Source organism: Chamaea fasciata, unplaced genomic scaffold (genome assembly GCF_029207755.1).
Source record: "Chamaea fasciata isolate MVZ Bird 193981 ecotype frontalis unplaced genomic scaffold, bChaFas1.0.hap1 SCAF_2, whole genome shotgun sequence".
Taxonomy (NCBI): Eukaryota; Metazoa; Chordata; class Aves; order Passeriformes; family Sylviidae; genus Chamaea; species Chamaea fasciata.
The window spans coordinates 116,030,051-116,053,408 of record NW_027094087.1 but is presented as its reverse complement, the minus strand read 5'-3'; the positions used below and the strand labels follow the sequence as shown (position 1 = coordinate 116,053,408).

Sequence of the window (23,358 nt, the reverse complement as noted above, 5' to 3'; positions counted from 1 at the left end):
TGACTTTCTCTCATGGATTGTCGCTGGAACTTCAGACCTTTCTGGCAGTTCTTGAGTTTATTTCTTGGTCTTGTCAGACTTTCAGAAGAGCAGTGTTGAGTTGTGGCATTTGCCAGTGAATCCAGGAAGAGCCTGTGCTCTCTGCATCCCTTTGGGGCTGTTCCGTGCTCTGCTGCTTTGTTTCCAGGCGGGATGGAGGTCCCAGCTTGGGAACACTGGTCAGTTCAGAGAGCACACGGCGTCCTGGTCCCTGGGGTCCTTCCTGGCAGGAGGGGACACAGGGACACTCTGGATAATGGGAATGGTTCCCGTGCTCCCTGTGTTTGAGGTCCACTGGAGGCAGGGGGTGGCTGCGTGCTGCACAAAACCGTAGGGGAATGTTCTTCACTTTCTCCTTTGTTCACTGTTCCTCCCAAGAGGCCGTGGAAGGGCAGGTTTCCATGGAAAACCAGCTGTTCTCTGGCTTGTGTAACACTGCTCGGAGTTTTCTCCTCCTGGCTGGTTCGGAGCCTCCCTGGAGCTTTTGGGAAGAACGTGACGAGTGGAACGGAGGGTTTGAGAGCTGGCTGGGGTCTCCAGGTCCCCTGTGATCCCAGTCTCTGCTCTGCTGCTGGACGCAGGAATCAGTGGGGTGGGGAAATATCAGCGTGCGCTGTGTTCTTTGCAGGGCTGGTCGCCGTGGGAGAGAAGGCCCAGAAGAGGTCCGGCCATTACGTGGTGATGAAGGATCTGTCAGGTGAGGTTCTTGTCTAGAATAAAGCAGTTCCCAGCGGCTGCCTGGGCGCTCACCCTGAGCTCTGTGTGTGTGTGTGTGCGTGCCAGGGAAGCACCCGGTGTCTGCGCTGATGGAGATCTGCAACAAGAGGAGGTGGACGCCCCCCGAGTTCGTGCTGGTGGACGACAGTGGGCCTGATCACCGCAAACATTTCATCTTCAAGGTGGGTCCGGGCTGCCCCTGTGCTGCTCCCCCTGGGCCAGGGGTGAAATCCATGTTTCTGTTTGATAGAAGCACCTCCCCAGGGCTGGCTGAGGATGGCGGAGCCGTCTCGGTGCTGGAATGTGCGAGTCCTGTTCCTGGAAAGGCCAAACCGGGTCCCTGGAGGGCTTTAACCTGGGAGCTGGGGACACTCAACCCCAGGGCTGGAGCCCCTCTGGAGCCGGGCTGGGAGAGCTGGGGGTGCTCCAGGGAGAGGAGAAGCTCCAGGGAGAGCTCCGAGCACCTAAAGGGGCTCCAGGAGAGCTGCAGAGGGACTGGGGACAAGGCCTGCAGGGACAGGACACAGGGAATGGCTTCAAAGTAGGGTTTGATGGGATCCTGGGAATCAGGAATTGTTCCCTGGCAGGGTGGGGATGGAATTCCCAGAGCAGCTGTGGCTGCCCCTGGATCCCTGGCAGTGCCCAAGGCCAGGCTGGACACTGGGGACAGTGGGAGGTGTCCCTGCCGTGGCAGGGGTGGCCCTGGGTGGGATTTAAGGTCCCTCCCCAGCCGAACCAGGGCGGGATGCCATGAGGTGGCCGCGCTGCCCGGCAGCCATGGGTTCTGTGTGTCCCCAAAGAGGAGTTGCCCAGGGTGTCCCTGCAGCAGCCACGGCCCCTCAGTAACGGCCGGTTCCCCTGCGCCAGGTGAGAGTCAACGGCAACGAGTACCGGCCCACCTTTGCCAGCCTTAACAAGAAGCACGCGAAAGCCACGGCAGCCACGGCGGCGCTGCAGGCCATGGGACTCGTACCAAAGGAAAGCATGGTCAATACCACCATGTTCAGGAGTGCCTCACACCGCTAAGCTTGGCTTCGCTGGGACACTGGTTCTGAGCATTTTACTCTGCACAAGAAATGGTATTTACCCCTCTCATGTTGTAAATACGTCGGCGATTCCCACCTTGTAAAAAAAAAAAACTGTACAGACACCCGCAGGTTTTTTGGTTTTTTTTTTGTTTGGTTGGTTTTTTTTTGTTTTTTTTTTTTTTTTCTTTTGTACCATCCAAATGTATTTAAATCATACTTAGTTTTTGGTATGTTTATATTGTTTACATTAGTGATGTAATTATTTCTTAAACGACTAAATCAGACGACAAGACTCTCTGGAGGCATCAGAAATCCAGACCCTTGGCCGAAGCTCCCGCAGTTCCTCTCCTGCCGGGACGTTGACCCTTTGATACAGTTTTGTAGTGGCTGCAGAATTCCCTGGGCTGGGGGAGGCGCTGGGGACACCGTGCCAGGGCTCTGCCCCTCGGTGCCACCCGTGCCCCAGCACAGCCGGAGCCGCGGGCGCCGCCGGAGGGACGCGGAGATTCGGACGCGGCCCCGGCGCGGCCTCCCCGCCCGGGGCTGCTCTTCCCAACCAGTGAATCCACTGCCTGATGCTGATTGTTCGGATTTGTGGTTCATGTGAATTTTAAACTCTTTAACAAATCTGCAAACTGGATTTTGGGGAGGGAGGGAAGGGAGGGAGGGAGGGAGGGAGGGGGGTAGAATGACGCTTCAATTGTTGTACCCGACTTGGTCAATAAAGCAGCACAAGTTCATAATCTTCACCCCTGGTCAGTAAACTGTGATTCCAGCGGATGCCAAGCCTGGAGACGGGAATTTAAACCCGCCGAAATGCCTTCTGCAAGAAACGCGCGCGATACACAAGCGGCTTTGTGAGGATTCTCAACAGCCCTTGGGATGGCAGGAGCAGGTCTGGGTCTTTTTGGTTGCTTTGAACTTTTACAAAATAACTCCTTGGGATGAAATGTTTCCACAAGGGTCCTGGGCCCTCAAGGAGCCGGATCCAGAGCTTGGGCCGTTGGACAGCGGAGAGGATGTAGAAAGCTTTTCCTGCTTTTTTATTTTATTTTTTTATTTAAGAAGAATTCTGTGGTCTGTGCACGTGGGGTTGGAAGGAGCAGTGCGCCCTCCCTGATGGCTGCCAGGATTCCTGCACTTGGCTCCTTCGGGTGCTTGTCCCAGACAATTCTTGGTGAGGTGCGAACCTGAGCTGGGTCTGGGGAGAGAACAAAGCCGAACAAAGCCAGCCAGGCTGCTCTGGCCTCACGTGAGGGACCCTTTGGCCATGGGGCCGTGGAGCCGAGGAATTCCCGGGACCTGGAGCCGCGTGGATCCCGGCGGCGTCAACACGGCGTCTCCTTGCTCTGCAGGGACGAGGGCTGGCGTTTGCTGTGCAGCAGGGAATTGGGGTTGGAGACAGAAAAGCCCCTCCGAGTCTGTCCGAGCGCTCTGGAAATGCTTCAGTTGATCTTCATTTCGTGGACGTTGTTGTCTTGAATTAAACTTTTTTCCCTTTGGCATCTCGCCTTCAGTGTCTGACTAAATGTGTGGAGCTTGTCCTGCGAACTGCCTGGGAGGTGTGAAATCCCCAGGAGACGTGGGAAGATGCTCTGGGAGTGCTGGGGGTTGTGTGGCTCCACCCCGGGGCTGGGAGCAGCTCCTGACCACCCTCAGTGGCTTGGCAGGGCTCAGACCTTGGAGCTGCTGAGGGTTCCCTTCAGTCCGTGGCAGCTCAGAACTCACAGCTGGACACGATCAAATTTGGGAATGCGCAACCCCCTGGACTTGTTTCGTTCCTTTTCCTGGATCCCCGCTTCCCATGCATGAGGTAAAGGCCTGAGTTCTCTTCCAGCAGCAGAGAAATCCAGTCCCACTAAAGTCTCCATTTGAAAAACAACTATTAGGAAAGGTCTGGATTTCATGGCTTAAGGGTGATGGGGGGGGGGTCTGTGTGTTCCTTGGAGTCACTTATCCTTCAGGAGCAGCCTCATCCTGGAGCTGGGAGCAGCTGGGATTTGCTCCTGGAGCCGACAGGTCACAGCAGCTCTGTAGAGCCACGGTTAATCGCCAAGAATTCCAGCAGAACTGCATCCCTGCTGGATCCGTGGGGCAGGACGCCGCCGCTGCTGTGGACAAAGGGGATGTGGAGGCAGAGGAAGCTCTTGCTGGCCCAGGCTCAGCGGCCGCTCCGTGCCCGCGTTCAGTTTGAGGGCTCCGCTTGGTGATCCCTGACGCCGAGAGGCACCGGCAGGGAAAGCTGAGCTTTGCTGCCCACGGCTTCGTTTCCAGGAAGAAACACCAGATTAAAAGCGGCCGGAGAGCACGAGCACAAGGTGGTTCAACCTCCCACTCAGCTCTGGCGTTCCCTGCTGCAGGAATGAGCTCACCCAACAGCTGTGGAAAAGTCACCCACGCCCCTAAAGGCCTGTGACCCCTCTGCCTGCAGGGAAACGCTCAGAGCACCCGGTCAGGCCCTGCTCCTGCTGGGAGCACGCAGCAGCTCCTTGCTCTCTGATCCCTGGAATTCCCGAGGCTGGAAAAGCCCTCCCAGCCCAGGCAGTCCCAGCTGTGCCCCATTCCCACCTTGTCACCCCGAGTGCCACCTCCAGGTGCCTCCTGCAGGGCCGGGCACGCTCCAAAGCTCCCCGGGCAGCCCCCGCCAAGGCCTGAGCACCCTTTCCTCTTGCTCAGGCGCTGCAGGCGTTTAGTTCCTCCCCTCGTTGCCCTTCAGGCTGTGGTTTGTCCCGCTGTTAGCCCGGGGTGGGTGTGGGAGCTGTGCTGAGCAGCTCTGGGCAGTCGATCCACAGCTCCGGGGCCCTCTGCCCTCCATTCCTCCCTGAGGAGTGCAGACATGACCCCAGCCCAGGAGGTGCCGCACACCGGGGTGCAGCTACCGAGGCTGGCAGGGGGCTGTGAACAGTTCGGCGTGTCCACAGGATCCCAGGAGGTTTGGGCTGCAAGGGACCCTAAAGCTCATCCGATTCCTATCCCCTGCCCTGGGGGCGGGAGGGAGAACATTCCAACCTGGTTAGGAGTTCCTGCCCCAAGCAGGAGCAGAAATCCCATGCTTGGAACAGAAGGTGCGTGTGCATGGCGAACACCAAGCTGCCGGGGACAAACCGCACCTATAAAACCACGTTTTATTTAAAAAAAACCCACTTCCTGTGATGAAAAAAGGAGATGCCCAAGGCCTTTGCCCCCCTCTCTTTCACAAGGAGATGCCCAAGGCCTTTGCCCCCCTCTCTTTCACAAGGAGATGCCCAAGGCCTTTGCTCTCCTCTCTTTCACAAGGAGATGCCCAAGGCCTTTGCCCCCCTCTCTTTCACAAGGAGATGCCCAAGGCCTTTGCCCCCCTCTCTTTCACAAGGAGATGCCCAAGGCCTTTGCCCTCCTCTCTTTCAAAGCCCTCGGAAGTGTCCATGTGCAGCAGCCGTGTGGGCTGTGCGACACCCTTGCGTCCCTCCCGCCCTGCCCCAAGCTCAGCCCCCCGCGAGCGAGATCCCGCTCCGTGCGGCAGCATTCCTAAGCCTTCCAGGTGTAGGCGTAATCCTTCATTTCCAGCCAGCGGATGGAGGATTTTCCCAGCGTGGGGCGCTGGCTCAGCTGATCCAGGGTCTTGGCACGCAGCCCGCAGGCAGGGAGGTCCCGCTGCACGTCCTCCTGCGGAGGGCACACAGGCGGAACGGAATGAGCGGTCCTCTCCCGTTTCCCGTTTCCCGTTTCCCCGCTGCCGAGGGACGGCAAGGCCCGGGGGCCGGTCGCGGGTATCGCGGGCAAGGTCCCGGTGGGCGCTCCCCGCTCCGGGCAGGTGTGTCCTCACCTGGGACGCGGCCGGGCCGGCGTTGAAGGCGGCGCTGGGCTCGTGGGCGCTGAGCAGGGCGCGGAAAGCGCCGCGTTGCGCCGGGCCCAGCACCAGCGTCAGGGCGTGCAGGGCGTGCGGCAGGACGGGCCCCAGCACCTCCAGGCTGAAGACGTCCTCAAAGCCGCCCTGCACCCGCGCACGGCCGCTGACGGTCCGAGCCTGGGGGGCGGAACGCGGTGGCGTCAGTGCCGCGCACTAACCAGCTCCGGCAACAGTGAAAATAGAAACGCTTCTGGATGTTGGCAACTCCCCGTGCAGTGCGGGAGGGTTTACTGCCCCCGAAAGAACTCCTAAAATGTACCCCCTGCACTGCAGGGATGCTCTAGGGATTGGGAAGGGCAGAATTTCTCTGGTGGAGCAAGTAGCTCATCCTGGTCTTACTGGGAAGAAATTTGGGTTAGATACAGGGAAAGAATTCTTGGCTGTAGGGTGGGGAAGCCCTGGCACAGCTGTGGCTGCCCCTAGATCCCTGGAAGTGTCCAAGGCCACGCTGGATGAGCCTTGGAACAACGTGGGATGGTGGAAGGAGTCCCTGCCCGTGGCAGGGGTTGGGACTGGGATGATCCTGAAGCTCCCTCCCCACCCCATTCCTTGCAGGAACAGCTGGTGAGCTGTGGCTCAGGGGCTCCTCCTGCAAGGATGGTCTGAGAGCCCTCAGGATGTGGGGAGAATCTGAACAACCATTTTCCCTCCGGGCAGCTCTGCTCAGCCTCGCGTCTCTCCGGAGGCGAGGAAAGGGAATGCTGTCAGTTCAGTGTCAGCCATGTTGCAGTCAATGTCAGCTCAGTGCAGGGATGTGCTGCAGGGATTTAGGAGCAGCCCGTGGCCGCAGACAAAAAGCTGACTCGGGCCTTAGCCACAAAAATCCCGCTGTGGTGGTGTCTGAGGGAAAGGCCGCCCAGCCAGTGTCTGATCCCCCGGCTAAGGAAACGGCTTCCTCGCCTTCCTGGAGGCGGCCGTGTCCTCCCTCACCTTGAGCGTCTGCATGGTCCCGCCGCGGAAAGCCACGGGCGACAGCAGCGTCGGGGGCAGCCCCGCCTGCGGCCCCGCCACGGCCACCAGGCTGCGGCAGCTGATCAGGAAGTTCAGCAGCCTGAAGGTGTTGCTGCCCCTCACCAGCACCAGCGACTCGGGCCTGTGATCCACCTGCACCTCGGTCTTCTCCTTGCGCCTGGGGAGCCGAGTCAAGGGAAAACCGCGGGGAGGGGGGAAGAATCCGTGTGCCAAAAAGCTGGAGCAGTGAGCCCCCCCCACACACACATCCCATTGGACCAAAATCCCCCACACCAAACCCCACTAAGCTTTGCAATCACCCAGATCTGCTCTTCAAACGTTACGCAGCATCTTAATCCCGGCTTCAAGTCCTAGAAATACTTGCAAAGTAACAAAACAAGAAAAAGGCGGCATCTCACAACAAGCAGGGATGTGAGGATTCATATTTGGAAAACAGCTGGAAAACTTCTAAAGAACTTAAATGTGTACTTCAGCACTGTAACAGCTGCAGGGTTTCTTGGACTCACCCGTTTGGAAGATCAAAGGAAGGATACAGTTGGATAGAAATAGTGTCTGGTTTCTTCACCTTGTCTTGGACTCCCATCTCCTCAAGCCAAGAGAAGCTTCCATCGTCATCATCGTCGTCGCTGCGAGCTGGTTCCCTGGAGACACGGCATCAGTGTTAGGAGGGCAGTGCCTCTCGGGAAGGTTTTCCAGCTGGACTGTGCAGGAGCCTGGAGATGCCCTTGAATCCCAGCACCGCCCGACACCGCTACTCACCCCGCACCCTCCACGCCGCTTCCCCCTCCGAGGCCGTCAGCGGCTTCTGCCTCCGAACTCTCCTCAGAGCTCTTCTGCCTCCCGGTCCTCCTCTCCTCCAGCAAAGGCAAGGAGAACTCGATGCCTGCGGCGGACGGAGGGGAGCAGTGAGGGGCTGCGTCCCGGCCCGTGCCTCAGCGCCGCAGCCCCGCAGGCGGCCTTACCCTCGCTCCTCATGGCGTGGCGGAGGCCGCGCGTGGTGGGCGCGATGGCGGCGGTGGGCACGGCGCTGCCCGCCAGCCCCGCGGCGCGGAACAGCACCGAGAACTGCGCCGCGCACACGTAGAAATACGGACACAGCCGCGCCCGCAGCAGGTTGTACAGCGAGGTGAAGCTCACCGACCTGGCAGTGGGGACAAACGGCGCTGTCACAGCAGGGAGTTCTCCCACCCCTGCTGACGCGCTGGAGAGGGAGTTGGGACAAGGGGTGGAGGGAAAGGACACAGGGAGTGGCTTCCCAGTGCCAGAGGGAAGGGCTGGGTGGGAGAGTGGGGAGGAATTGTTCCCTGGCAGGGTGGGTTCCCTGGAAGCTGTGGCTGCCCCTGGATCCCTGGCAGTGCCCAAGGCCAGCTTGGACACTGGGGACAGTGGGAGGTGTCCCTGCCGTGGCCAGGGGTGGGAATGTGATGATCCTTGAGGTCCCTTCCAACCCAAACCGTCCCGTGACTCTGTGATGGATCAAAATCTCCTTGTCTCACTCTCAGCCAGCCCACCAGTAACGGGGCTGCCACTTACCACTCACTCATGAGCACCTGCTGCAAGGCCTCGTCCTGTGCCCAAGGACAGGCCTTTCCTGCCATCCTCCTGTCCGCGCCCAGGCGGGGGAACAGCGGCAGCCAGGGCAGCGAGGGGTGCAGCCAGTAGACGAGGCTCTGCTGGAAGGCACAGCGCAGCTCCGTGCACAGCCGCGGCTCCTGCGGGTCCCAGAGGGTTCCAGGGGGACGCCAAAGCTGCCGCAAGGGGAGCTGCAGCTCCGGCCACCCGCCCCAGCTCTCACCTGCACGCTCTGGGGCAAGGTGGTTTCCGTGGCCCTGCAGTGCTGAGCAAAGCCCTGCGCTTCCTCCTGTGCCTTCAGATGTTCTGTCCAGCTGAAGGGTTGGGAGGACATGAAGAGAACCCGGGTTTTTATACTCCAGTCCGCGGGGAATTCCTCTCTTGGCGAGGAGGGAGCTTTGGGTGCAGCAAGAGGCGAATGAAGGTCCTGGCCAAACAGAAACAGCGTCAGTTAACTCGCAGAAAGTTAAACCTGTTCGCAGGCTGAACCAAGGGCACCGTTCGTTATTTTGGTTATTTCACTCAGTACCAGATTCTAATAGAAACACTCCGTTCTGTTGCCTATAAACCACGTGAGAGGGCTTGCGCTCACGGGCCTTTCCAACAACATAAGCTAGGAACAAATAAAAGGATAAATTATTAAAACAAACAAAAAAAAAGCCCCGAGCCTGATGTTTATGAAGACAAGAATTTCCATGCCAAAATGGTTATTTCATTTCATCCTCTCCTGGTGACTGTAAGATCACGTCCCCAAAAAAGCCCTGGGCACCTCCAAGATGGTTTGTTCTCTTTTTTTCTATCCCTTTAATTTAGTTTGAACTTGAGTTTCTGTACCTAGAACAACATTTGAGAGTGTGCATTGAAACTCTGTTTCAATTTCAAGGGCTGGTTTTCAGGAATTCCTGCTTTCTTATGTGCCTGATGAAGTGCTCCATTCCTGTAGCTGAAAACCAGCCTGCAGGAGGTCTACCTGGTGAAGAGCATCCTCATCTCAACCGCATAAAAAACTAACAAACAGCAAAATTCCAGTCAACATGTTAATGAAACTGAAAGACAACAACCTCTGTCCATGGAACTACAACAGCAGCGAGCTCAGGCAGAAGGCTGGGTTTAAAAAACTGCCACCAGAACAGGAAAAAATCAGCGTAAGAGATTTCCTCGAATACTCCTATTTTAGTACACTCTCTCACGCAGAGATGGGCCGCCAAATACCAAGCGAAACAGGTTTCAGCTTTCTGTGTGCCCTGAGAACAGCTGGAATATTCCAGCACTGTGTGCTCCTTCGTACCTGGCTCAGGGCGAGGATGTCGGAACTCTCAGCAGGCTCCGCGCTCCCGGAGGCCTTCTCTTCGCAGGCCGGCTCTAAAAACTGATATAAAGAGCAGCATAAGGCACCGAACAAAGGCCGCACCGGGGCAGACCATTTTAAAAACTGGTTTTGCAGTGACATTTCCCGAACGATCCCCAGCAGCACCGCGGGCTGCAAACAAACGGCGCTCGGGACCGAGTCTGACCGCGCTGAGCAACACCTGGAGGGCAGCAGGGCCCGGGAGGAGGCGGGGGCGAGCCTGGGCCTGGGGCCGCGGCTGAGGGCGGAGGGCTGAGGGCGATGGCAGAGGGCTGAGGGCGATGGCAGAGGGCTGAGGGCGATGGCAGAGGGCTGAGAGCTGAGGGGCGATGGCAGAGGGGCGATGGCAGAGGGCGGAGGGGCGATGGCAGAGGGCGGAGGGGCGATGGCAGAGGGCTGAGGGCGATGGCAGAGGGCGATGGCAGAGGGCTGAGGGCGATGGCGGAGGGCGATGGCAGAGGGCTGAGGGCGATGGCAGAGGGCGATGGCAGAGGGCGGAGGGCGATGGCAGAGGGCGGAGGGGCGATGGCAGAGGGCGATGGCAGAGGGCGGAGGGGCGATGGCAGAGGGCGATGGCAGAGGGCGGAGGGCGATGGCAGAGGGCGGAGGGGCGATGGCAGAGGGCGATGGCAGAGGGCTGAGGGCGATGGCAGAGGGCGATGGCAGAGGGCTGAGGGCGATGGCAGAGGGCGATGGCAGAGGGCGGAGGGCGATGGCAGAGGGCGATGGCAGAGGGCGGAGGGCGATGGCAGAGGGCGATGGCAGAGGGCTGAGGGCGATGGCAGAGGGCGATGGCAGAGGGCTGAGGGCGATGGCGGAGGGCGATGGCAGAGGGCGGAGGGGCGATGGCAGAGGGCGATGGCAGAGGGCTGAGGGCGATGGCAGAGGGCGATGGCAGAGGGCGGAGGGGCGATGGCAGAGGGCGATGGCAGAGGGCGGAGGGCGATGGCAGAGGGCGATGGCAGAGGGCGGAGGGCGATGGCGGAGGGCGATGGCAGAGGGCTGAGGGCGATGGCGGAGGGCGATGGCAGAGGGCGGAGGGGCGATGGCAGAGGGCGATGGCAGAGGGCGGAGGGCGATGGCGGAGGGCGATGGCAGAGGGCTGAGGGCGATGGCGGAGGGCGATGGCAGAGGGCGGAGGGCGATGGCAGAGGGGCGATGGCAGAGGGCGGAGGGCGATGGCAGAGGGCGGAGGGCGATGGCAGAGGGCGGAGGGCGATGGCAGAGGGCGGAGGGGCGATGGCAGAGGGCGATGGCAGAGGGCGGAGGGGCGATGGCAGAGGGCTGAGAGCGATGGCAGAGGGCTGAGGGCGATGGCAGAGGGCTGAGGGCGATGGCAGAGGGCTGAGAGCGATGGCAGAGGGCGGAGGGGCGATGGCAGAGGGCTGAGGGCGATGGCAGAGGGCGGAGGGCGATGGCAGAGGGCGGAGGGCGATGGCAGAGGGCGGAGGGCGATGGCAGAGGGCTGAGGGCGATGGCAGAGGGCGGAGGGGCGATGGCAGAGGGCTGAGGGCGATGGCAGAGGGCTGAGGGCGATGGCAGAGGGCGGAGGGGCGATGGCAGAGGGCTGAGAGCGATGGCAGAGGGCGGAGGGGCGATGGCAGAGGGCTGAGGGCGATGGCAGAGGGCTGAGGGCGATGGCAGAGGGCTGAGGGCGATGGCAGAGGGCGGAGGGCGATGGCAGAGGGCGGAGGGGCGATGGCAGAGGGCGGAGGGGCGATGGCAGAGGGCGGAGGGGCGATGGCAGAGGGCGGAGGGGCGATGGCAGAGGGCTGAGGGGCGATGGCAGAGGGCTGAGGGCGATGGCAGAGGGCTGAGGGCGATGGCAGAGGGCGGAGAGCTGAGGGGCGATGGCAGAGGGCGGAGGGCGATGGCAGAGGGCGGAGGGCGATGGCAGAGGGCTGAGGGGCGATGGCAGAGGGCTGAGGGGCGATGGCAGAGGGCTGAGGGCGATGGCAGAGGGCTGAGGGCGATGGCAGAGGGCTGAGGGCGATGGCAGAGGGCTGAGAGCGATGGCAGAGGGCGGAGGGGCGATGGCAGAGGGCTGAGGGCGATGGCAGAGGGCGGAGGGCGATGGCAGAGGGCGGAGGGCGATGGCAGAGGGCGGAGGGCGATGGCAGAGGGCTGAGGGCGATGGCAGAGGGCGGAGGGGCGATGGCAGAGGGCTGAGGGCGATGGCAGAGGGCTGAGGGCGATGGCAGAGGGCGGAGGGGCGATGGCAGAGGGCTGAGAGCGATGGCAGAGGGCGGAGGGGCGATGGCAGAGGGCTGAGGGCGATGGCAGAGGGCTGAGGGCGATGGCAGAGGGCTGAGGGCGATGGCAGAGGGCGGAGGGCGATGGCAGAGGGCGGAGGGGCGATGGCAGAGGGCGGAGGGGCGATGGCAGAGGGCGGAGGGGCGATGGCAGAGGGCGGAGGGGCGATGGCAGAGGGCTGAGGGGCGATGGCAGAGGGCTGAGGGCGATGGCAGAGGGCTGAGGGCGATGGCAGAGGGCGGAGAGCTGAGGGGCGATGGCAGAGGGCGGAGGGCGATGGCAGAGGGCGGAGGGCGATGGCAGAGGGCTGAGGGGCGATGGCAGAGGGCTGAGGGGCGATGGCAGAGGGCTGAGGGCGATGGCAGAGGGCTGAGGGCGATGGCAGAGGGCTGAGGGCGATGGCAGAGGGCTGAGAGCGATGGCAGAGGGCGGAGGGCGATGGCAGAGGGCTGAGGGGCGATGGCAGAGGGCTGAGGGGCGATGGCAGAGGGCTGAGGGCGATGGCAGAGGGCGGAGGGGCGATGGCAGAGGGCGGAGGGGCGATGGCAGAGGGTTGAGGGGCCCGCTGCCGGGGCTCGGTCCCACCTGCCAGAAAGGCGCTGCCGCTGGATCCCCGCCCGCCGGGGCCGCCGCCGGAGGCTGAGGGGCGGCCGCCGCCCGCGGCGGAGCGTTGTCCAGGCTGGAGAAGGGGTTGCGGCGGCGGGCGGCCGCGGAGGGGCCCCGCGGGACCGAGGCGGCGGCGGCGGCGGCGGCATCTCCCGCGGCGGCGGGGTCGCTCCTCCACCCAGGACGTTTGCGCTTCAGCCGCAGCAGCGCCGGCGGCTTCTTGAAGCCGGGCGAGCGGCCGGGCTCGGCGGGGGCGGCCATGGCCCAGCGGGGCCGGGAGAAGCCGCGGTCCCGTCTTGGCGCCAAAGCGCGGCCGCTCCGCCCCGGGGCGGTGCCGAGGGAGCGGCGCCGCCATTGCTGCCGCCCTCAGGGGCTCTGAGGGGAGCGCGGCTGCCGCCCGCCCGCCCGCACACGCGGCACGAAGACGGGGCGCAAAGACAGCCGGCGCTCAGCGTGGTGTCCGTGTCCTTCCCAAAGCACCGGCACAGCGGCCCCAAGGCTGCGCTCGGCACCATCGCCACGCGGCGGGCCCAGCGCCGAACCGCCGTGCGCGGGCCGGGGCCGGGGCTGTGCGCTGGGACACGGAACGCGCGGCGTTCAGCCTCCTGGGGAGAAAGAAACGAGAGCTTCTCTCCGTTTGGGAGACAAAACGACTTACGGTGACACTCATCTGTCCTGCATGGAGTTCAAAAGCCATAACATACTAGAAGGGCATAAATAGAAATACGTGTGGTTCAAAAGGCATAAAGGGTAGTTAGTAGCAACACCTCTAGTGACAAAAGACTTAATAATTGAAATCCAATACTATTAAAACAGCTTTCCTCTGCAGTATTGTCACTCCTTGTGCTTGGTTTTTTTAAACTTGTTAATTTCTTACTTCATCGGCTGTATTTTGGAAACATTGAAGCAAAAGTGGGCGACATCAGGGAGAAGACCAACAGCTGGGCGCAAGGCTCCAGAAGCGATGTGGAGCTCCCGGAGGACTCACACGCTTCAGACGGGCACAAAAGCACCTCTCCTTTGCCAGGCTGCACGGCAGCACCAAGGAGTCAGGTCTGAGCTCCTCCTGATTTCACAGCCTTGCCGTGCGTCGTTTATCCAGATCCTGCTGCAAGCCCGGTGAGTGAGAAGACACAGCCCAAGTGTGGTTCTGGATGATCTGTTTTCTCCCCGATTCTCCCACTCCTGACACAGCTTTGCAGTGTCCATGCCCGTGGTTTGAGTGATCCACAGTGAAAATCAGCAACACAGCTGAAAGAGGAAAACTTTTGCTCTCGAATCAGAGCATGTTACAAGGCACATCCTTTGAGGAAGGCAAAATGCAGTTCCTGTCCCACTGCTGAGTTTCAGGTGGGCCACACTCATGGATGATGCTGGGGAGACAGATCTGGGCTGTGTCGAGGTTAAAAGAGAGGAAATGAAAGTACACAGTACAGGGAGATTGCAAAGGTAAGAAGCTTCACAAAGTACCTCAAATATGTGACTCGCACAGTCCCACCAGCTTGGGGACTCTGGATGGACCAGGTTTGCTGCCTTAGTGGTGAAATGAAGGGAAAGAGCTGGGGGAAACGTCTGCAGTCAGTACCACGTCCTTCCTGTCTGGCACCTTTGCCCACCTCTATAGTTTTGCCTCTCCTTCAACTGAATAACAATTTTAAACATGGACTAAGATCTCAAAGCGTAGCATTCGGTCTCAGTGCAGTCAAAAGCAAAAGGTAACTATAAAGGTACCTACTGGTAGGGGTTGGAGCCAAAAAGACGAATAAAACCATCTTTTTTCCCCTCTTTGATTTCTTAGGGTCGAAAACCAACAGCGACTGAATTTGCCTGTAGATGTTTCTGACATTTGTAATTGCGGCAGGGCCGAAAAGATTTTTATTGCACGGCTGCTTCTTTAGAAGCTGCTGATGGGAACCTTCTGCTCAAGGGAATTAAAAAGCCCTGAAGTCATGGAAGCTGCAGAGACCATTTGTGCTGAGGTATAAAGAATGTTTAAATTCAGTTTACTGCGAGCGCACACTGATTTACTCCACAAATACATTTCTTCATCTTCCCCAGGCTGAGAAATCAGATTTTGTGTGTCAGAACTGGATGACTTGTCTCTTTCTTGCTTGATTCTTCTGAACTATTTCCATAGAGACTTTGGCTTCGTACAGTGGGATGGGTTCATCCAGCTGAGGCCTGAAATGAAACAGCAGAAAGTGCTGGTGAGCACACAGACCGACAGAAATATCACAGGACAGACTTGACTTCCACTGTGGCAACCCCCCTCCCCAAACAAAATAACAGATTTATGGCTTTGCTCCGGGGCGCAGAAGAAGGGAAAAGCCCCAAGGCAAACAGGAGCCACAAGTGAATGAAAAGAGATCCTTCTTGCAGGAAAAAAAAAAAAAGGGGTGGTGGGGACAGCGGTTGTTATCCTGCTTTAAGGGAAGGGATCTCCCATTCTCACCTTTTTATGGGAGTCATTTTATCTCCTGAAGCTCTGCTCGGTGCTGGCAAGAGTTTTCTACTTCTAATGCTGAATTTAAAAACCCAGAAAAAACTCCAAGTCTCTCACCTGAAAATGCTATTTGATAATTTCTCCATGACATCTTCCAGGATAGGTATCCAAGAGGACCATTAAGGAACAACAGAGCTGGAGAGAAATCTCTTTACAATCACATTTGCTGGTCACAGCCCTGTACTGATACAAACTCAGCCAGGTCAAGGCAAAATGAAAATGAACCTCAATTCCAGGCTTTAGATCAGATTCTTGCACTTGTTTCTATATCAGAAACCTCCTTTCCTGAAACGGGATGCGAACATGAAATATGGAATATTTCAATTACTTCCGCATGAAAATATTCAGTATTTCAATATGAAATACAGGTGCAGCCTGCACTAGTACAACATCAATCAATCAATCAATCAATCAATCATTAATCAGTGGCAATTTTTGTGCAGAATGAAGGAAACAGATTTAGGGACCAGGTAGCTGTTGTGACTGTTCATACAGGCACCTGATAAAAAGCCAAAATGAAGTCTGGAACACAGCAGAGGCTGGAAATTCTCGGAGCACGCTGCCACGTGAGGTGAGTTAATGGCCACCAGCCAAGACAGCACAACACATGGGGCTGTGTTCAGTCCTTGTACGAAACTCAAACAGTAAGGTTTATCCTTCATTTCAAGGGCAATCAGGCTGATATTTGAAGCCCAAATTCTTTTAAAAAGTAATCAGTTTGTGATTTCTTCAGATGACAGTAAGGCCAGGTGCTCCAGAATGTCACAAGATACACAAGTCCCTAAAGCCAAAAGCACCCAAACCTTCCAGGGCTGAAAAAGTCCTGCCCAGGGAGCTCAGTCCAGCTCCCTGGGATCTCCCAAATGTAGGAGACATTCCTTTTCCCTTTCCTAACCCACCCTGTGTCTCCATAAATTTGACGTACAAAACAAATCAGTACATTTTATATTACATAATATTTCTGTGCACTGCAAATAAAGGAAAAGGTAGGAAGCCAAAACACTTCCACTTTTTGCAGTGAACGTGAGTGCATTAAGTTTACAGGTGATGCATCTAATGCCCAGAAGCACAACAATCAAAAAAAATCCAAAATGTCACTTGCATATAATAAAAACATAGAGAATCAAATCTTCAATTAATTGGTTCAATAGTGAACAAAAATACTGCAATTTTTTTTTCCCCCCCAGAATGGGTGTTTTGCAGCACTACTTTCAATGAAGCTTGCAAGAGACATTTTCAAGGCCAGGTTGGATATTGGGGCTTGGAGCACCCTGGGATGGTGGAAATTGTCCCTGCCATGGCAGGGGTGGGATGAGCTTTAAGGTCCTTCCCACCAAACCAGTCTGGGATTCTGTGATGTCTTTTAAAGGAATGCAGAAAATACCTCAAAACCTGAGTGTCTCTCATATTTTAGCTCCACCTTTCCAGCTCTGAGCAGAGGAGAAGCTCTCAGCGGGATTTCCCAGTTGTATTTTCACTGCTTTGAGCAGTGAGAATTCCACAGGACCACCAAAGGATATCGAGATACTTCCCCTGCTGCACATTGGACAGGTTCCAGATCTCATCGTTCAGGAAGGACACTGTGGCTCCCTTAAGGAACAGGGAATGGCTGTCTGGAGGATCCAGCTGAAGCAAATTCAAGAAAAATGTCATTTACTTACATTTTTTCCCCCTACAAAAATAAAGGTTAAATGGTTATTTTATACAGACGGTTAAACTGAACGAAAACCACCCCTTGCCCACTCTTAAAAGAAAGGAAACTTGTAACAGGGACAGGTTGAAACAACAGTTTTATGCGTCTGTATCTCTGTTTTCTGTGGGACAAACTCCTCCTTGTCACAGGCATCTTTACCTGCAGGTCCTTCTCGGTCGTTATCCAGTGTCCCCCAACCCCAAGCAGAGTGATGATGTCGTGCTTGTGAGGCAGCAGCTGGGATTTGGAAGCTGGTTCATCTTCAGCGCTGTATAACCTCACTGGGGAGGGAGAACAAACTCCTCTGAGCTCAGAAGAAAACGTGCAAAGTTCAATATGGATTCATTTCCACACCTTTCAGTGGAACTCTCAAGTTCTTTGGTTGCTTCAGCTAAAAATCGTTGAAAACCCTGAATTTATTATTTTATTTACACCCTGAGTATTTTATGTACTTAATTCAGAATAGTATTTTGTGATAGCTCTGAAGTTACTATTCGGAGTTATATTTTGTTTACATTCATGATATTATTTAGTAATAATATAGACTGTAATATAATATTAATTATATAGGGAAGGAAATCTATATATATATAGGGAAGGAAATAATAATAATAATATAGCCTATATTATATAGTATATGACATAATAGTATATATATTATACATGATACAGTATATATATGTAAAATGCATAATATATATAATATATAGTATATATAACAAAATGTAAAATATATACAGTATATAACACACTATAAAATATAGCCTATAAAATACAAAATGTAATTTAAATATATAAATTTTACATTATGTACTATTATATATTTGTCAACTGTCCAGTTATCTACCATTATATAAAAATAAATGTCAGCAATATGTTATATATGAAATATATAACAATAGTAATGAATGCAGGTAGTATATAGTATACAATAACATGTAGTAATGTTTTCTTTATATATTTTTATTTGATATTACTCTGAATGGTAACTTCAGCGTTTTCACCTCTTACAGTTGGTTTCCAATAGAGGTTGACAGTGCTCTTAATTAGGGTTAATTTCTGTATTCAAACAAGGCAGCATAAACAACGATGTCACAGCTCTACCCTTTAAAGCCATTTCTTAATTTTCAGTTTGAGGCAAAGAATATTTCAGCCACGCTGAGCAGCTGACTACGGGCTGCTTGCAGCACTGTGTGCTAGAGGAGCCGTGTGGAAGTTAAAATCCCATCCATTAGAGCCGATGGCATTCCCAAGGCAGCAGGAACTCCCCCGGGAGTACCTCCGGCATCCAGGACGATGTCCACGCCCAGCCCGCCCGTCTCCTCCAGGCAGCTCTCGGCCACGTCAATCTTCCCATGGGACACGTCGATCACCCGGGCTGCCAGAGCAGGACACCAACAAAAACAACTTCAGAGCCACGAACATGGAGTTTGGGTGCTCAAAACTGAGAGCCCAGATCCAGAGCAGCACGTGCAGCTTCTGCTCCCCGCAGGTACCACAAACGGGTTTGCAGCTGCGCTCAAAAAAACCCGACAGATCTTTCATTTTCATTTTCATCGCACTGCAAAGATCAACGCCAAAAGGTATGAATGCAGAAGGCCGGCTCATGAGTTTGTCGGCCCAAAAGGACAAAATGTGGCACTCTAAGATTCGGAATCCTTCTCTAAGTTCATTCTTTGCTATTCTGGTCCAAGTCCTGGCTCTCTGGGTCACTCATTGAATGTTTCGATGAAGGGATTTACATCTGCTCTGGAAATATTGCGGAACTGAAAGCCACCACCACATTTTCCTGTCATGTATCTTTGACGGCCTATTTATGGTTAGTTATAAAGATGAACCACAGAATCTGGAATGAGAGGATCCCAGAATGGTTTGGGTTGGAAGGGACCTTAAGGATCATCCCATCCCACCCCTGCCATGGCAGGGACACCTCCCACTGTCCCCAGTGTCCAAGCTGGCCTTGGGCACTGCCAGGGATCCAGGGGCAGCCACAGCAAATCTGGGAATTCCATCCTCACCCTGCCAGGGAACAATTCCTGATTCCCAAGATCCCATCCAGCCCTGCTGTCTTACAGGTAAAAGCCATTTTTAATATTATAACAATAACACAGGGGCAGAGAAGGAGCAGCTGCAGGTTTTGTTTCATCATTAGGAGGTAGAACAAACATTTAGAAACTTAACTAAACTAAACAGACCCAAGACTTCACAGGAAAATGAGAACTGAAAGAACATCAAACAAATTTGGAGGCCAATTTCCAGAGGCTCCTGGCCTGAGCTCTGCACTCACCCACCAAAGGCTGCCGGACTCCTTCTGGAATGTGATCCCAGCAGTGGAAAGGGAAGAAAAAAAGCAAGAAGCCGGTCATTAAGAATATTAAATCATCAATAAATGCCTTGGCTTTGGTTCTTTTTGTCCCTTCAAATCCCCAATCAAATCATAGCATGCATTCAAATCCCAAGTCACTATTTCTTTTTTTTTTTCCACTGAAGTCAAACGATTTCACTGGAGAGAACACATGATCAAAATTTGCTAAAGATGGGATAATAATTAATCATTAATGATAGCCATATTCCCCATTCACAAACAAACCCCCATAATATCCTTTTCTTCTTAGTTTCCTTTAGTCACAAAATTAAAAGGTTTTCCTCACAGTGCAAGTTTGACATGGTATTATTTCTGCAAATAATTTCACTTCTTTGAAAATAATTCTGGTTTCATAGACCCAAAGTCTGGCAATAAGAAAAAAAAAAAAAGGCCAGAATTCCACCAGTTTGACTATTTTCTGATTTCTGTAGAGCAAAAACGTCCAGTTTTGTTCTTAACTCAGTACAATAGTTCTAACAGTACTAATTAAAATCCCAGTCAACTTCCTTCCTAAAAAATGCTGGAAAAAATTCTCGCCACTGCAGAAAAGGCCAAACAACAAACTGTAATATAATTTTCCATAATCCTTTGTCATTCACGTATTTCTCACAAAATACTGGTAACTCAGTTCAGTTCCTTCTGCTGCGACTTGCACAACTTTCAGAATAACATTCTTCTGAGTGGCAAAACTTCAGGTTGTCACCTCCTGCACTGCCGGGAGGCACAGAACCGCCAGGATTCCACAGCCTGTTCCCAGAGTTTGCTCTCCCCTGGGAAGTTCAGCTGCAGAGTTTAAACCCTGTCACCCCAAGGATGTGCTCAGGAGAGCCAGGACATCACTGGGGGGTTCAAAGCAGAGGCATCCCCCAAGAGCTCAGCACGGAATAAAATCTCACACAGCAAACAAAAAGAAAAGCAGGAGGTGCCCTTGGGAGCAGAAGAAATATCTGTGAGTGTGTAGATGCTTTTCCTTGGGTTCTCTAACAGAAACTCATCCCATTGTTTATGGAATATTCCGTCTCCAGCCTGAAACTCAGGCATTAAAATGTCAAAATTTGTTAAAATCCTCTCCTTCATTCTATTCTAATTCTTACTCCAGAGCCTACTGAAGACAAAAAAAAAGCCTCATTCTGTTGGTCTAAATACAAATCCTGAAACATCACCAAGACCTTCTACTTCAGGCACTGGAATCACATTAATTAACCAACAAATCAGAAAGCCTGAACACTTTTAAAAGCTTTTTGCTTTTGCACTCAAACCGTTTCTCTCTTTACTGCCGTACCCAAGTTCTATTTATTTATCTGAAATAAAGTTGCAGTTAAGATTTTTTCCCCCCTCAGCCATTCCAGGAAGCAGCTTGGTATGCTCAACAATGATAACACAAACTGCTGCTCACTGAAATCTGCCAAAAACGAACCAAAACCCCACTGAACCAGCACAAAAGTGAAAATTCTCCACCCACAGACACAAGAAGCCACTCAGAGCTTGGGTTCCTTAGGATCTATTTGGCATTAACATTCAAAGAACTTAAAAATGCTGCAAAAAGTAACTCAGGACTGTGAGAATAAAATTGCCAAACCCTTTCCCAGCTCGTGAGTTTTTCATATAATTAGCAAAATATACCCATAAAATGGTACAAAAGGAAGTTTTAGGTCTTCGGTATTTCCTCTTTGGCCCTGCAACAGCTGGTGCAACAAGGCTCTGCATAGCAACAGCATTCCCAAAAATCTTCCAGCTCTGATGTCTGTCACGACTGCTAGTGCAGTAAAATAGATAAACACAGAGACAGTAAAAAAAAAAAAAAAGGCTGCTGAAATTAGGAAAAAATAGGGTATTTTTGTCAAATTAAAAAAAAAAAGGTATTGCTATCAAGCTCTAGAGAAATCCGGAGGGGCTGCAGTGCTGATCCCCCCCAGCCCTTGGTGCTGGCGGGTGCAGATGTGGCTGCACAAGGCTCCCCCCAAAGGCATTTTACAGCTGCTGCTCTGGAACTTCAGCGAATGCCAACAAAAACCATATTCTGCCAAATAAACCTGGGGAGTACACTGCAGCATTTGGTATTTGCAGGAGGAAGTAGCAGGCACTAGTTTTAACCTTTCACTGCGCTCCAGCCAGACTTGACAATCCATCCTTTCTTTTAAAACCGTGCGAATAAAGGAATATTCCACTTCCCTCCACAAAACGCCATCAGAAGTTTGATCAGGAAAGATGCCAGCAGCTCCTACACAGAGTATTTTCTCATGTTGTATTCAGAGGAAAAAAAAAAACAACCAAACCAGACTTGAAATATCAAAAAGAAGAAGTAAGGGAAAAATGCAAGTGTTGTGTGTGAGGCTAAGCTCCTTTAGAAAGCAGGAGAATGCAGAGCCTGTGCAGGTCCAGCTCCAGCTGTGGCAGTACCTGAGACTTGATCAAACGCTGCTGGCAGCAATGTGAGGCTGCTGAGTGCTGGCTGTCAGGTGTGAGAGCTCTGGCACACACTGGGGTAGTGGTGACTCAGCAATCCTGCCTTCCACAGCAACCACTTCATCGCACGGAAAGATTTCCTGAGCGCTTAGGCCAAAAGCCAGCAGTCAGCACTACTGGAAAGTACTGCCAGTCGTCACAAGTGAAATGGAGAATAAAGATGCCATGAAGTACACCTAAACCAGAAACTGACCACCTGTGGAGTACAGAACTAACCTGAAAACCATTTCATTGGACTACTTATCAATTCGTATTTACTTTTTACAGACGGAAGTCTCTAGACCTGCCAGAAAAAAAAAAAAATATTTCGAGACATTCTTTAGGCCAAACTTTATCACTGCAGGCTAAAACTCACCCCCAGCAGGTCTGAGCCTCTCCAGGTACTGCTTGTCCTCCAGGCTGTGGGCAGTGGAGATGACCTTGGCCCCTCTGTGTTGAGCCAACTGAATCGCGATGCTCCCGAACGGCTGAGGAGGGAAAAGCAGGTTCACTGATCAATTTATTGATTCATTTGTTTGCACCAACAATTTGATGCTGTTTAAGAACAATTATATTGCAAAGGCCACTCAGGAGAGTACCCAGAAGTGAACTTACTCCTGCAATAAAACACAGACCTGCTTCTGTCCTAAGTGAGGCCAAAACAGCTCTTCGGTGACTGGGAAGCTCTGAATGAACTTTTGGTCAGTAAATTGGTTCTTGCCTTAAACAAAATAGCTCAGATTCCACTTTAATTACCACAGCCACCTTCACTGCAGTTGGAACTTGGAGCTTGAAGGGAATAAAGCTCCAGGGAAAAAGCCCCAGCCACGTTTACATTACAGAACCTTGGCTTAGGGAGCCCCACATCTTCATTAGCACTAACAACTGCAGGGATGCAAATCAAATTATTTATATCCAAGAAAAGGTAAAAAGCAAAGGCGGTGATGCCTCAAGTTTTATCTTTGGTGTATTTCAGGTTCTGTGGAGCCCAGGGGTGCAGCTCTGAGCTCACACTCAGTGTCACTCAGCTCTGCACACAGCAGGGACACAAAACAAATCCTTCTCCTGCTGCACACCAAGGACAACTGGGACAAGTATTCAGGCCCAAAAAATCATAAACAACAGAGGGCTGAGGGGAGAGAACAAGGAGGATGGAACTTCATAACCTGCAGCTGTAATTGGACAATTAAACCAATTACAGTATGCAAATTACCTCCCAAGGCATCAATGGGAGAGGACTAAAAAAGAAGGCATTTTCCTGCAGTTATCCCTGAGGACTCAGGGATAACTGTGTCACTGTAGGACACCAGAACACCCTCCCTCTCTCTGCACCCCCACACTCCAGGCAGGACAATATTCCTGGTCAGGATGTAACGTGGGAAAGCCCTTCCTGCAAACCCATGAAAGGAAGGGCACAGCCAGCACTCCCTGGTGAGCCCAGCTGGGAGAAATGCACGGGCTGTGCCCGATGCCTTGGGAAGGCTGAGCTGGAACAGAGACTGGACAGAGCTGGGGAATAAAGTAGAGATTTATTAAAAGGCCTTTAAGGACACACCTTGGGCAGGACAAGAGCCTGGCCAGGGCTGCACCCAAGGGGGACCCAAAATGGTCACAAAATGGACCCAAAATGGTCACAAAATGGTCACAAAATGGACACAAAATGGTCACAAAATGGACAAATGGTCACGAGGTCTCACACTTTTATCAGTTTTGGTCCATTTGCACGTTGGGGTTGAATTGTCCAGTCCCAGCTGCAGGTGATGCAGTCCCATCCTTCTTGTTTCCTCCCCTCAGCCCACCCTTGTTTGTGCTTTGGGGCCTGAACACTTGTCCCAGCTGTCCTTGGTGTGCAGCAGGAGAAGGATTTGTTTTGTGTCCCTGCTGTGTGCAGAGCTGAGTGACACTGACTGTGAGCTCAGAGCTGCACC

The 23,358-nt window shown here is 53.8% G+C and overlaps 3 protein-coding genes across 5 annotated transcripts in view; 1 reads left to right on the top strand and 2 right to left on the bottom strand.

Annotated features, from left to right (window-relative positions):
* The window catches only part of SON (SON DNA and RNA binding protein), a 36,437-nt gene extending 33,906 nt beyond the window's left edge, over positions 1-2,531 (top strand). For both annotated transcript variants that reach the window (XM_066177208.1, XM_066177207.1), the window contains exons 10-12: positions 668-736; positions 823-938; positions 1,624-2,531. In XM_066177208.1, coding sequence (XP_066033305.1) covers positions 668-736; positions 823-938; positions 1,624-1,782 — 344 coding nt within the window. In that variant the 3' untranslated portion in view covers positions 1,783-2,531. The remainder of the gene's footprint in view (positions 1-667; positions 737-822; positions 939-1,623) is intronic.
* Positions 2,532-4,899: 2,368 nt separating this feature from the next.
* Positions 4,900-13,742, bottom strand: DONSON (DNA replication fork stabilization factor DONSON). Its single transcript, XM_066177204.1, is given in 11 exon segments — positions 4,900-5,429; positions 5,590-5,790; positions 6,604-6,802; positions 7,179-7,286; positions 7,405-7,528; positions 7,608-7,786; positions 8,179-8,357; positions 8,441-8,644; positions 9,506-9,586; positions 12,404-12,742; positions 12,745-13,742. Coding segments are annotated over 11 exon segments (1,947 nt in total). The 5' UTR covers positions 12,940-13,742; the 3' UTR covers positions 4,900-5,291.
* Positions 13,743-13,765: 23 nt separating this feature from the next.
* The window catches only part of CRYZL1 (crystallin zeta like 1), a 16,526-nt gene continuing 6,933 nt past the window's right edge, over positions 13,766-23,358 (bottom strand). For both annotated transcript variants that reach the window (XM_066177205.1, XM_066177206.1), the window contains 7 exons: positions 21,807-21,918; positions 18,908-18,931; positions 17,900-17,998; positions 16,780-16,901; positions 16,448-16,553; positions 14,985-15,030; positions 13,766-14,605 (listed from right to left, as the gene is read on the bottom strand). In XM_066177205.1, coding sequence (XP_066033302.1) covers positions 14,506-14,605; positions 14,985-15,030; positions 16,448-16,553; positions 16,780-16,901; positions 17,900-17,998; positions 18,908-18,931; positions 21,807-21,918 — 609 coding nt within the window. In that variant the 3' untranslated portion in view covers positions 13,766-14,505. The remainder of the gene's footprint in view (positions 14,606-14,984; positions 15,031-16,447; positions 16,554-16,779; positions 16,902-17,899; positions 17,999-18,907; positions 18,932-21,806; positions 21,919-23,358) is intronic.